Source organism: Rutilus rutilus, assembly GCF_951802725.1.
Source record: "Rutilus rutilus genome assembly, chromosome: 15".
Classification (NCBI taxonomy): Eukaryota; Metazoa; Chordata; class Actinopteri; order Cypriniformes; family Leuciscidae; genus Rutilus; species Rutilus rutilus.
This window is the reverse complement of record NC_140220.1, coordinates 8,262,859-8,277,554: the sequence shown is the minus strand read 5'-3', so window position 1 is coordinate 8,277,554 and position 14,696 is coordinate 8,262,859. Positions and strand designations below refer to the sequence as shown.

At 38.3% G+C, this 14,696-nt stretch overlaps 1 protein-coding gene across 1 annotated transcript in view; it reads left to right on the top strand.

The window, feature by feature from the left end:
* Positions 1 to 10,167, top strand: part of man1a1 (mannosidase, alpha, class 1A, member 1) — a 111,080-nt gene extending 100,913 nt beyond the window's left edge. Inside the window, exons 9-12 of the mRNA XM_084432358.1 lie at positions 936 to 1,155; positions 2,005 to 2,177; positions 3,460 to 3,575; positions 7,440 to 10,167. Of these exons, the coding sequence (XP_084288484.1) occupies positions 936 to 1,155; positions 2,005 to 2,177; positions 3,460 to 3,575; positions 7,440 to 7,566 (636 nt within the window). The 3' untranslated portion in view covers positions 7,567 to 10,167. The remainder of the gene's footprint in view (positions 1 to 935; positions 1,156 to 2,004; positions 2,178 to 3,459; positions 3,576 to 7,439) is intronic.
* Positions 10,168 to 14,696: the final 4,529 nt, after the last annotated feature.

Sequence of the window (14,696 nt, the reverse complement as noted above, 5' to 3'; positions counted from 1 at the left end):
TATTTCTCCATGTGCTGTGGCAGGAGAGTAGTTACTGTGGTCTACTGCGGTTTCATGTATCAATCCGCACTCTTTCTTTTGGATAAAAAAATTATTTGAACTCAAATCAATATTTATATTTGATTTATTTAATGAATATTTCATGTCCATCTATGCATTTAATCAGCACAGCAGTAATCCACATGATAATAAACTGCCATTCATTATCGCAGTTACAGTATATATCGTTTAGGGTGATGCAAGATCCAAAATCAAATGCTTGAATCCAGCATTCTCATGCTATAGAAGAATATATAACAAATATTTGATTAATTACTCATCTTACTCTTCAGTTCAATTAGACAAAAATAAAATAAAAGATAAAAATCTTGACAAAAATGCTATCATTACATGAACAGCTACAATACATTATTCAACATACTAAAAAAAAAAAGTAAGCTAGTACTGTTACTACTTTCAGTTTCTCCACAACACTGATGCCATATTTATGATGAAATAAGATTACAAAGGGTGTGATGTAAGAAAAAGAGAGTCAGATGCTTTACTTGTTTCCTTGCGTGCCTTTGGTACCATGGTGATAAAGTCTCCAGTTTTCCATTCAAATGCACCGGATCCCTTTTCCAGACAGATAAGAATCTCATTTCCCATGTGTGTGATGTTTCTGTAAATACACATCGCTGGCACACAGCTGTGACCCTGATTTCTGCTATGATCTCCCTTACTCTGGGCCTTGAACTGTTCTTAGGACGCTTTTGAGAGAAATCACACCGAAGCCTTGAATGCCCTTGTTTGCATTTGTTTTGTCTGTTTGCCTAATCGCCAAAAGAGGACAAAGTTAATTTTAACCCACACAGTATAAATAACCACAGAGTGAAGAAATTGGCATTGAAAACAACTTAGTGACCTCTACTTTTCATTTTCCGTTCTGTATGCAGGCGATTGAAAAGAATTTGATCCGGAAGTCAAGCGGAGGTTTGACGTATATCGCAGAATGGAAAGGTGGACTCCTGGAGCATAAGATGGGTCACCTGACCTGCTTCGCCGGTGGTATGATTGCTTTAGGAGCAGACGGAGCCCCCGATGATAAGACGGGTCACCAGATGGAGCTCGCGGCTGAGATCGCCCGCACGTGTCATGAGTCTTACACCCGAACAAGTGAGTGACAGAACTGCTTTGAAAATGCATTTCCAGCAACAAAAAAAAAACAAAAGATGCTTGATTTATACAGACATTTTCTAGCTATAGTTAGAATAGTGCAGTGCAAGTGCAGACACCCTGAAATAAGAAATAATGTTTTGTGTAAAGAAAATTAAGCTTATTTTCTACCATTTTTATTTTCAATTTTTCTTGCCTACCAATTATGATTGCAAAAAATTATTCTAATTCCCATTATTGTATTGTGAATAAATTATTGTTGTAGTTTTTTGTAGTAAAGTATTTATTTTGTTATATTATCTTTATTATTTACTTTTGTTATTATTATTATTATTTATTTATTTTATTCAAATTACTGTATAACAGTAAATCGAAAGTACTCAAAGGTAAAATGTTAATTACGGTATTAGTTTTTGTGGAAAATTGTGACATGAAAACAAAATTTATTTAAGTAAATCGTTTATGCATAGGTTTGTCTAACATTCATTATATACAGATATATATGTGATGTATTTTTCCACATCTGTGCAGTGGCAAGAGATTTGTTACTTGTCAAATATTTTCTTTTGCTGACTCTGCTCAGTGCCAGTTAACCCTGAACACACATACACACTCAAATCCCTCTGGCACTCGTTAAACACACACACATACAGAGTCATAGTCATCACCGACGTGTTCATAATGCGTAGGTATTTTTATCTGACGCAGATTAACAAAGGTCCAGATTATACCACAGCCCCTAATCCACATTCTGATAGTGTTTCTCTTCATCTCAGGAACAGTGTAATCCCATAATCCCTTGTCTCCATGGACGTTTGAGCAATGAATTTGTCGGCATGCATGTTTCAGGTATGAAGCTGGGTCCCGAGGCGTTCCGTTTCGACGGCGGCGTGGAGGCCATCGCCACACGGCAAAATGAGAAGTACTTCATCCTGAGGCCGGAGGTCATCGAAACGTACATGTACATGTGGAGGTTCACCCACGACCCCAAGTACAGACAGTGGGGCTGGGAGGCGGTACAGGTGAGAACTCTGTCATGTGGATTTGACACATCGCTTATGTAATGTCACCAGTACGTGACTGGTTAAACTGGGATGTAGGCCAGACTGTGAGTCACAGTGACGCTTTATCCCTGCCCTCAGACGCTCCCTGCACTTCAGCATAGCAGGATTAGAGACAATGGAGACCGCCAGGATCTCACAGCCTTGTAATTGTATCATAATGACTTCAGATTGCCATTGTGATTTGTCAGTCCCTTTAGGCGATACATCACATCTCTTCCTCCCTCGCTCTCCCTCTGCCATCTATTCCCCTCTCAGTAAAAATGTGCTGGCTCAACTCTTATGGAATGAAAGGCTTGATTCTTTCTTTCCTTCAAAAGCCACTTTGTAAAATCTTCATTATCTTAAAACGTTCTTTTACACAATCTTTACACCGCCACAACGCCAATAATTTGATTGTTATTATGGCACTTTTCACAAATAGGGCACAATTTGCTTTCCCATTACAGAGACACATCCCATTACTGTTTGATAAACTGTTGTATGAGGTTTCTAGCATGAAAAGTGGATAGGTTTAAACAAATCAGATATCTTTTTTCTATTTAATGAATGCAGTGGTTTTAAACTGATATGTTCCAAAGTTGGTAAAAATAAAAAGTTTAAAATATCACTAAACACATGCAACTGTTTTATGGGGACTTACCATAGATATGGTGATTTTTTTTTTTTTTTTTTTTTTTTTTTTTTTTTTTTTTTTTAAGTCTGTACTGTCACATTTGATCAATTGAATGCATCTTTGCTGAATAAAAGTAATTTCTTTTAAAACTTGGTATTCAAACAAACGCCTAAATCCTGAGTATTAAACTTTGGCACATAAATTGTCCCACAGTTTTTTTTTTTGTTTTTTTTTCTGTTGTGAATCATGAGGCTCCTTGAGGTAAACTATGCTACAGTATTACTTTTCTGAGTGACTGGACCTACTATTTATGCCTGATTGTCAATAAAACAGGCTGAATCTCCCATAGACTTACACTGAAGGAGCAGCCCTAGATGTATATCTAGAGACCAGAATATTATAAAGTGGGAGTCTACAGGCAGGTGAGTTTGATCAGGGTCGGAGCTAAACTGCAGAAAAGTGGCCAGAATTGCCCAGCCCTGTCATATAGACTTTGGAGTGGGGGTCTTTTGAATGGACCCAGTAAACATCTTTGCATCAGTGTACGGTCTCTGAAAATCAAGGGTACATGCAGTTGCTAGGAATTAAATTGATAATGACAGGCGCATTTATATCTCTGTATCTCAGGCTCTGGAGAAGTACTGCAGGTTGGAAGGGGGTTACAGCGGAGTAAGAGACGTCTACGCCAGCACTCCTAACCATGACGACGTGCAGCAGAGCTTCTACCTGGCTGAAACACTCAAGTGAGTACAGCGCACACACAGGTGGCTGTGTTGCAGGGTTGAGAAAACTGCTTGCTTAAAGGGGTGGTATAATGCCCTTTTTCTGTCTTGATAATCTATAAATCGCGTGTGTGGGTGTGTGTGTGGGTGTGTGTGTGGGTGTGTGTGTGTGTGTGTGTGTGTGTGTGTGTGTGTGTGTGTGTGTGTGTACACATACATACATGCATACATACATACATGCATACATGCATGCATACATACATACATACATACATACATACATACATACATACATACATGCATACATACATGCATACATACACGTGTGTGTGTGTGTGTGTGTGTGTGTGTGTGTGTGTGTGTGTGTGTGTGTGTGTGTGTGTATAATGTAAATATGTATTATTGTAATTATTATTGCAATGGTAATGTGTTGTACTGTGTTGAATGAATTCTGATTCACATACTATACGTTTATTTCTGTGATTTGTTACTATAATCCAGTAAAATAAATTGTATTATATCAATAAGAATCTAATGAGAATCATCAGTCAAAATAATGAGGGGGAAACAAAAAACTAATGAGAATTTGGAGAGCAGTGCTTAATTGTCATAAAAATAATGTTACAGTGCAAAACAAACATCTTAATAGAATTGATTTTCTTCATGAAAATGGTTGTATTTGTCTTTAGATTTTTGGGGGAATATATAATAAGTTTGTAAACAAATATATGTGTATACTAGAGCACTGAGGTTGAGTCCTTGAAATCAGATCAGCCAGCCAATTAGTTTTAGATTTTGTTGTGCAGTAAATATCAAATGTTCTGCGAATTATTCATAGGGCATGTTGTAAGAGTCTGAGACTAACTTGTGTTTCTGCAATGATTGACTAAAGGAAAGATGTTCACTCAGAATGTAGTCAATGGAGCCATTTCTCTGTCAGAGGGAGAATCGTCACTGTCAAGGTGAAGTGACTGAGACACGAGACTGTGACAGTTGGAACTCATTCACAGGGTTCCTTATCGCACAACATTCATCATTAAAGACACTGATAAATGAAAGGAATGAATAAAGAACAAGTATTTTACTCCGTCAGGGCCCAGAATGAAGAGCTGAGGAGTTAGAGAGGTCACAATGCACTTCTGTATCCTGTTTTTTGGGTAGCTTTTCCCAGTTCTCGTCCAGTTTGATTGCGGTTTAAGAGGAAATCACTGTTCGAGTCTCACCCTGCCGCGGAAGACAGTGGCTCTCCATTTCTCCTGCCTTTAATACTCTGGAGGAGTGCTTGCCCTTTGGCCAGGAGGAGCACAATGCACACAATTGAACACCGAAAAGACTTAGCAGTTCTTTGAGAGAGAGTGAGCGCATCCAGAAACCCCTGCTTTCAGCTTTTCCTTCACTCTTATTCTGGTTGTTTCTCGTTCTGTTGCTTTTGGCTGTGTTTGCCTCTTTTGCACAGTAAGTGCGTATTAAGTAATGAATCTTCTTCAGAACCAGACTGTCTGGCGGGCTGAGGGATCAGAGTTTCCTGTTCATAGAAATGCTCTCAATGTGTTTGTGGGCATGACTGTGCTCTCTAACATGCTCACTTCAGCCCACTTCATCTGCTCCGCTTCACATGCTGAAGGGAGAGTTCACGCAAAAAAATGAAAATTCGTTCATTCTCTCATCCTCATGTCATTCCAAATTCCCAATCACACCAAGAACGATATAGCGATAACTATATTGGCGTCCACACCAATAACATTCGGTATACTATAGGCAAATGCTGCAGTTTTGTCGTCTGCCGCTTTAAATGCTCACATCCATTAAAGCAGGATGGATTCTAAATGTCTATCAATGTTTTTAGCATTTATCGGCTGTAAAGAAAATCACTTTAAAAAGTCATTTCAACAATTACGTTCCTACCGTCGTTATTGTTAAAGTTGTGGTGTGGATTTCCCTATTCTCATAGAATAAGAATGATTATTAAAACTTTAGTTATTGTTATAGTTATCATCCTTGGTGTGAACTGGCCTTTACTTCCTTCTGTGTAAAAAAAGATAACTGAAAGTCAATGGGATCCAAAACAAATTACCAAACCTCCATTTTGCTTCATGATGGTTTGCCCAGGGTTTTATTATCATTATAATTTTTTTGCTGCTTTTGGGGTGCAGTTAGATTCAGTATTTTGAGGCTTCAACTTAAAAGCACTATAGTAAAACCAGGAGACGCCTGCACTCAACTAAAGTCGGCATGAAACGGAAGTTGTAATTTTGTCTTTTCTTCCTTATTGAGCTTAACGGCTTCTCAAACAAGGCGAATGGCGAGACTTGAATTTGTCCATCAGGAATTGATTGGATGGTTGTGGTTTGCTATTGCTGTGATGTCATGTGAGTGACAGGTTGTCCTGCCCTCATGCCAGTAAATACTTCATCAGAGAAGAGAAGAGATGTCACTGCAAGAGGGGAAGTTATTTTGAATAAAGATTGAGGGCACATGAATTAAAAAAATGATGTGCACAGATGAATCACAGTATAACAAATACTTCCATGTTGAAGTATTTCCATTTTAAAAGAGCATATCAGCTTGAAAGCTGTTGGGTCCATTTCTCTTGCAGATGCAGTATGATACTGTTGTCACCTCTGTCATCAAATAAATCCTCTTAGTTTCGTTTATAATTGGCCTTAACCTTCCAATTTTTTTCTGGCCAGTGGCAGGGCATTAAAACTGAAGGTCTGAAGATCATGCTGGCTGCAAAAGGAGGTCAGGTGCTGTTTAAGCTGCCAGGAGTGGTTCATCCAGTGGACACGCGTGATTTAGCTTTAACTCTGGAGGCCTGAGGTCAACAGCTTATATTTTCAGAGGGGCAGTGGAGAAGAGAGTCTTTCATCGGCGAATCTCCTGCCAATGCATGTTCAGAGAGGGAACCGAGAGGGAGGAAGGGTTAGAAACCGTATTATCAAGGTCACAACTTCATCAGGAAACAGGCGTCAGCATCGCAATCTCCAGCTAAAGGTTATAGGCTGTAATTTAACGAGTGTCATCCGGCCTTCCAAATAAACCTGTGTTTTTTTTTGTTTGTTTTTCTTGGCTGCAGGTTTTGAGTTATGACTTTCATTCGTGAAACAATGTCCTTTAACTATGACTCTCAGCCAAAGGAAGTAAAAATGTTCAGACTTTTATTACAGTGCTGTTGTCTTGGCAGTGTTTTACTTTAATTCATCAGCACTTAGTTGGGAGATGTTCATGTTTTGTTTACGAAGTGAACATTCAGATTTTAAGAGGTACATTTATTTGTGCAGGCTGACTTTAATGGAGATAATTAGTGATGTTTTCGTTTTTACTATTGCGCATAAGTATTAAACTTTGCCATTTGGCTATTTGTGCCATAGACATGAATGATTTTTCAAATCAAGCAGTTTGTTGATCTTTTTTGCATGGTCAGAAATAAAGTATTTATGAATTTATAGCATTACATTAGAGCTGTAAAATATCCATCTTGTCGCAAATTTTACATAATACTGAAAAAAGAAAAACAGAAAACTGTCTCTTTCTCGATGAATAGAGAAATACATGTGTATACAGAGAGAGAGAGAGAGAGAGAGAGAGAGAGATTTCTGGCAATTATAAAAATACATTACTGTATAGTATTATTTATATACAGTAATGCATTTCTATATTTGTTGGAAATATTTTTTATTATAAAATCTCTATCAAGCTCTACTAAGAGTCTAGTGATAATTATTCCCCTCTCATAACCTTGATGTTTATGCTTCTGATTCATGTACATAATCATTTTTTCCAAATACCACAAATCTCTCACTGGCAATCTTACTGTGAATTACTATATCAACTATATACAACATAAAGTGCCTTTTTAAAAGATTTTCTTTCTCTTTTTTTCAGGTATTTGTATCTGCTGTTCTCAGACGATGACCATTTGCCCTTCGATCAGTGGGTGTTCAACACGGAGGCTCATCCTCTTCCCGTCATTAAGAAACCGAGCCCAGAGTTAGCCAACCATCTCAAGTAATCTCCATTCCACCCCAAAGCACCAATGAAACGTAACTTCCTGGACCTTCTTTAACAGTGGACAAGAGCTATGGGTGTAAAACCCCTGTGGCTGGAGAGTTCCTGTCCTCCAGAACTTCTGCTGGAGTTTCATGTGCTATCTCTATCCTCTATCCTCTCTATCTCTATCCTCTATCCCCTATCCTCTATCTCTATCTCTATCTCTATCTCTTCGTGACTCTCTGGACATGTCTCTGAGTCTCAGAGACCAAGAAGGACCATATTTCCTCTGTGAGGAGACCAGACCATGTTCCATTGTATTTGCCCTTTCACACACTTTATAAAGCCATAGGTAACTCAAACTGCATCGGCATCCTTTTCTTTTTTTGTCTTTTTGGCATCGTGTGTTTACAGAAGCGAAGATATGAAATATCCACCAAACTTCGCCATCTCTTGCTGTCCGTTTTTTTCGGGTGATGTTTGGTTCGGTATTTTGAGGCTTTATTCTTCAGCAAGGTAGTGAAAGCAAGTCAACTAGTGCCTTTTAGTCTTACTGATCGATTTAGTCACGTTTTAATAGCAACGCTCTATTTATTTTCGCTGTGACCAAGAGCTTCATCCTACTTGGCTTCAGCCTTCTTAAGCTTGTGATGGACAGTCGTTTATCATTCATTCCCCTACATTCGTGAGCTTACTTTGTTGCATAAAATGTGTTCAAAATGTGTTTTAATTGTTTACTTAATCAATGGAGGCAGAGACTTTTTATCCTAGACATGTAAAATAGAGTACTTTGTGTTAATTTATTACAAGACGTAGGGTTTTTTTTGTCTTTTTTCATTGTGAAGGGCAGAAAATGCCTCTAATGGGACATGGTGATGGAAAAATATTGCAATGCCTTTGCATTCTCTCGCAAAATGATTGCATTCCTCGAAGAAACTTCGCGTTTGCTTGCAAAATATTTGTATTCTCGTTTCCCGAGAAACTTTGCCGTTGTCTGCAAAAGCATTTAAATATAGTTTTTCCTCCCACCTCCCATCCCATAATGAAAGTTTTGCAAATGAACAAAGTTTCTTGGGGAAACGAAAGGTTTTGTAAGCAAACGCACGGTTTTTTTAAGGAAGCGCAAAAGTTTTAATGCGAATGCAAAAGGTTTGCAAGAGAACTGAAGAGTTGAAATTTCATCCCATCTCTTTTTTTTTTTTTTACCATCACCATGTCCCTTTAGGGGATCTGTAGTAAACCGTAATGAAGCTGCTCAAATCCATTGGAAAAGTGTTTTATTAGGACAAGGGCAGCGTCAGTCAAAAAGGGGAGTGAATGTTTGTATGAATGTACCACCAAATGTGAATTGAACATACTTTGGCCTAGTTGTTGTGATTTTATCATTTTATCTGTTAGTGTCTTTTGATTTAACATGAAAGCACAAAGTTGTGAATCAGTATGTTCGGGTTCTCCATGTAGAAAAGAATAGGAATATTACTGTAGGACAATGTGACAGCACAAGTGAAGATTTTCGATGGAAAATGATGCAAACCAATGAATGCAAAGCAGTCCAAGGCACTGGATACAACACACACATACACAGGAAACTAATAAGAAAAATATCTGACACATTGGTGTGCATATACATCTATTACACATTACATAGCCACATTCCAATTCTAGGAGGAACGGTCCAATTCCCATCTTATTAATATGTTTTTTGTAAATTGACACCTCAAACTTGAGGTTTGAACAGCAGGACGTGCTCGACAGGTTTGTTCCTAGTGTCTACATTTAGGCAGTGTTTCCAAAACTAAGGAAAAAACCTGAACCACTCTGCTTAACTAGTATGATGTGGTCTTCAACCAATCTAATACACTGGTGGAAAACCTAGGAAAACCTTTCTACATGGAAACAAAAATACCTCACAGAGGTTCCTCTCTTGAGGCCAGCGACTGCAACACTTGACATGGTATTTCTCTGCTGAATGTGTGCTAGCGAGTAATATATGAAAGTAACGTCATCTCGAGGGAGGCCCGTCATAAAACACTGTGACACTGTAGATAAGACATTCGCGTTCACTGTATTCATGATACTGCGAATCTAAACGATGTTTAGCACTGCCGCGGCTTAGCGCGGACTAGCGCTTCGTGCTGTCTCTTTAGTGAAAGTGATTCCTCAAGCTGTGACTGAGAATCCACGGAGAATCTTAGGTGACAGTCTGGAACAGGAATAGGAGATGTGCTTTTTCAGATTAAAATTTGTCGTTTAAATATTGTGTTGATGATCTTGCATAGAAATTGCCTTTTTTCGTTTGTGATTCTTGTCGTTTGTTATTTCTTCATGAGACCACCTCAGAAATGTAACTGTACTATATTGCTGATAATCATTCCATTGCACATAATCTGATTTGATTTTGTTTTGTTTTTCTTTAATATATGCAATTAATTTTGTGGGAAATTGTTTGGTTTTATTTCTTTTTCATTAATTTGTTTTTTTAATTGTACATATTTCATTCTGGCAAACTGCATTTATATAAATCTTATGATCTTATCATGTAATAAATTATATTAAAGCAAAAGTTTTTGATAAACTATATTTGTTACACTTCAATTGTGAATAAAACAATCTTTTAATATAATATTGAGTTGTTCTTTTTAATGGGGATTTCTTGATGTAAAAAAATACAAATAAAAACTCTTTATTCAAATGATACATTTGAACAGAACATTCATGCTTGCGGGCGGATCTGACTCATACAAGGATGACACTGCAAGAGAATCAACAACTCATTTTATTTTTCATTTTTAATTGCCGACCATAAAGATGCATCCAACAGGTCAGATGGTTGGCATTCTCAAACTGTTGAATTAAAATGAATCATCTCTGTATTCCATCCATAAATTGTATGTCTGTCTGTCTGTTTATCATCTATCTGTATATCTGTCTGTCTGTCTGTCTATCCATGTGTCTATCTATATCTATCTGAATATCTGTCTGTCTATATCTATCTATCTGTATATCTGTCTGCCTATCTGTCAGTCCGTCTAACTATCTATATCTGTGCATCTATCTATCATCTATCTGTCTATCGCAGATAGATACAGTGAGGAAAATAAGTATTTGAACACCCTGCTATTTTGCAAGTTCTCCCACTTAGAAATCATGGAGGGGTCTGAAATTGTCATCGTAGGTGCATGTCCACTGTGAGAGACATAATCTAAAAAAAAAAATCCTGAAATCACAATGTATGATTTTTTAAACTATTTATTTGTATGATACAGCTGCAAATAAGTATTTGAACACCTGAGAAAATCAATGTTAATATTTGGTACAGTAGCCTTTGTTTGCAATTACAGAGGTCAAACGTTTCCTGTAGTTTTTCACCAGGTTTGCACACACTGCAGGAGGGATTTTGGCCCACTCCTCCACACAGATCTTCTCTAGATCAGTCAGGTTTCTGGGCTGTCGCTGAGAAACACGGAGTTTGAGCTCCCTCCAAAGATTCTCTATTGGGTTTAGGTCTGGAGACTGGCTAGGCCACGCCAGAACCTTGATATGCTTCTTACAGAGCCACTCCTTGGTTATCCTGGCTGTGTGCTTCGGGTCATTGTCATGTTGGAAGACCCAGCCTCGACCCATCTTCAATGCTCTAACTGAGGGAAGGAGGTTGTTCCCCAAAATCTTGCAATACATGGCCCCGGTCATCCTCTCCTTAATACAGTGCAGTCGCCCTGTCCCATGTGCAGAAAAACACCCCCAAAGCATGATGCTACCACCCCCATGCTTCACAGTAGGGATGGTGTTCTTGGGATGCTACTCATCATTCTTCTTCCTCCAAACACGTTTAGTGGAATTATGACCAAAAAGTTCTATTTTGGTCTCATCTGACCACATGACTTTCTCCCATGACTCCTCTGGATCATCCAAATGGTCATTGGCAAACTTTAGACGGGCCTTGACATGTGCTGGTTTAAGCAGGGGGACCTTCCGTGCCATGCATGATTTCAAACCATGACGTCTTAGTGTATTACCAACAGTAACCTTGGAAACGGTGGTCCCAGCTCTTTTCAGGTCATTGACCAGCTCCTCCCGTGTAGTTCTGGGCTGATTTCTCACCTTTCTTAGGATCATTGAGACCCCACGAGGTGAGATCTTGCATGGAGCCCCAGTCCGAGGGAGATTGACAGTCATGTTTAGCTTCTTCCATTTTCTAATGATTGCTCCAACAGTGGACCTTTTTTCACCAAGCTGCTTGGCAATTTCCCCGTAGCCCTTTCCAGCCTTGTGGAGGTGTACAATTTTGTCTCTAGTGTCTTTGGACAGCTCTTTGGTCTTGGCCATGTTAGTAGTTGGATTCTTACTGATTGTATGGGGTGGACAGGTGTCTTTATGTAGCTAACGACCTCAAACAGGTGCATCTAATTTAGGATAATAAATGGAGTGGAGGTGGACATTTTAAAGGCAGACTAACAGGTCTTTGAGGGTCAGAATTCTAGCTGATAGACAGGTGTTCAAATACTTATTTGCAGCTGTATCATACAAATAAATAGTTAAAAAATCATATATTGTGATTTCTGGATTTTTTTTTTTTTTTAGATTATGTCTCTCACAGTGGACATGCACCTACGATGACAATTTCAGACCCCTCCATGATTTCCAAGTGGGAGAACTTGCAATATAGCAGGGCGTTCAAATACTTATTTTCCTCACTGTATATCTAGTTTATCTGAAAGATCTGTTTACCTACCTGTCCGTCTTTTCATCCATCCAATACAAACATGCTGATTTTGCTGGATTTTTGGATTTGGGTTTGCATTATAGAAAGTTTTGTTTACAGCTGGAACAGTCCGAGGAAGTATATAAAGAAGATGTAATGGATTCATAAATAAACCATGATAACCAAAAAGGTATAAATATAGACTATGAATAAATAAAACAACTAGATAACCACATGACGAGAGAAAATGTGTTTTATCATAGACAGTTGAAGCGGAATTGGAAGTAAGAAAACGCCATAGCCACTGGGTAAAGTAAAACTGATATAGACAAAAGTGAGAAGGAATGGGAAATAGAGATAGAAAAAAAATATTGAAACAGATTTGCTGTTCACCCAGAACATTAGAGGAAATGATGTCACAAGGCATGATAAAGCTGTTCAGACATGTCAGTTTGAAGGCTGACGCAAAAAGCTAATTTGCCATGGGTTCCCTCGGGAAATCCTAATTAGTTTTCGGATTATCTTGGATGAATAAAACGTATTTTACATATGTTGCATATACCTTTATGTTTCCAAATCGATTATGATTAACCTCAGACCTTATTTTCCCGTCATGAATGGTGCAGGGTTTGAGCTTTTGTTAATTGTGTTTTTTGTTAACACCACATTACAATGTTCATGTTACACAAATTGGACAATGAATCAAATAAATTACAAATGCAATGTGTAATTGCAAGCTGCTACACAAACTAATAGCGTATTAAGTACATTATGTTCATTAGTATTTCTCATTAATCACATAATTACTTACATGGTAACATGAACACTAATGTTAAGTATAATTGTATATTGTTTTTGCACTTTTTTGTTTTTCTCTCTTGCTCTGTCATTCTGCAAAAACAAACCACTCTTCACACGGCCAAGTCCAATGATAATGACAGTTCATCTGAGCGGTGCGAGGCCTGAGGTATACAGGAGATCATGGCATAGATCAGGGGCGCAGCTGTGTGCCAGAAGCACAGCAAACACCGGAAATGACAATCTAGTCTATCTTTCATTACGTCTCTCTCGCCTGGGGAGAAATCTGAATGGAAGGCATTGTTCTCTTCTGTGACACAGCAAAGGACAAATGATACAGCACTACAGGCGGTTTCTCCCTTCTCTCTGCCTGTCTTATACAGTGTTCAAATTATGTCAAAGCCCTTAGTGGGGACCCCCTAATGCCCAACACCCCAAACCCCCCGACATTTACTCTGCACTGCATTATTGATAGACAAAGACATTTCTCCACAGAAATCAATGTAATAAACTTGGCTTTCCCTTTCCCTTGTCCAGATCTGAAAAATAGAATGTTCTGTAAGTTGTAATATAATATTTATGTCGTCGTTACTGTGAATATATTTGGAAAATCACTGAATACATTATTGTTATTCATTATTAATGTTATTATTTGGATAGGTTGATTAAAACAGTGCACAGGGACTCAGACAATCATTTTCATTTATGCACTTTAAATTGTTTCAAAAAATAATTTATCATGCATGTGGATTCAGAACTACTAAGTAAAGCATTCAATGTATCTGATAACTCTGTTTATTACACGGCTCTGTGCAATACTTGATTCTGATTGGTCAATCGCGCCATCCAGCGCAATGTTATTCCAAGATAACAACCGCTGAAAACAGAAGCAGGCTCATCCGGGTCAGAGTCCTGCACGGGTCCATTTTTGGAGACCCGCCCCCACCCGTACCCGCAAAGTTCAGCACCAGATCCGACCCGTCACCCGTGATACTATCAAAATTAAATCCGCACCCGCCCAGAACCGTTAATATTTGGCCCGTTACCCGACCCGTGCCCACGATAAATCACACACAAGCTAAAATCATTCCAATTAAATGCACCTCTCTCAACATCACAATAGCCTCACGCGCCGACGCCTCCGTGTCCTGATTAAATCCAGGTAATTGGTTGATGAAACATTGATTAAAATTAAGATACAATTAATACAAAACGAAATTCACTTTAAAGAAAGGCTTTCTACAAAAACAAACTTAATAAAGTGGTCAAAATCATGTCTGCCCACTCCATTTGTCTCCCTATATTCGGGATCATCTTATCTTATTCATGCTTTTCACTTTTCATATAATCAACATGAAATTTTTAAAAAATATTCTTTTATTTAAACATGAATATGAAACTAAATCGTTTTTTAATGACTGGGCTGCAACACATAGGCCTATTAGCCTACAGTACAGAGAAATTTCATGTCGGAGCGTTGCCGGTGAGCATGTGGGGGGAGAGATACGATTTTTGATCAATCATCGAATATTATTTTGCTTGATATGCCAATTCTTAATATTTGGTGTTTTAAATGCCTGTTTGAGATCTCTGTGAAAGTTTTAATTGTAGGTTCGTGGCCCTGAATGTCGCGATTTCGGTTTCATTTCGCA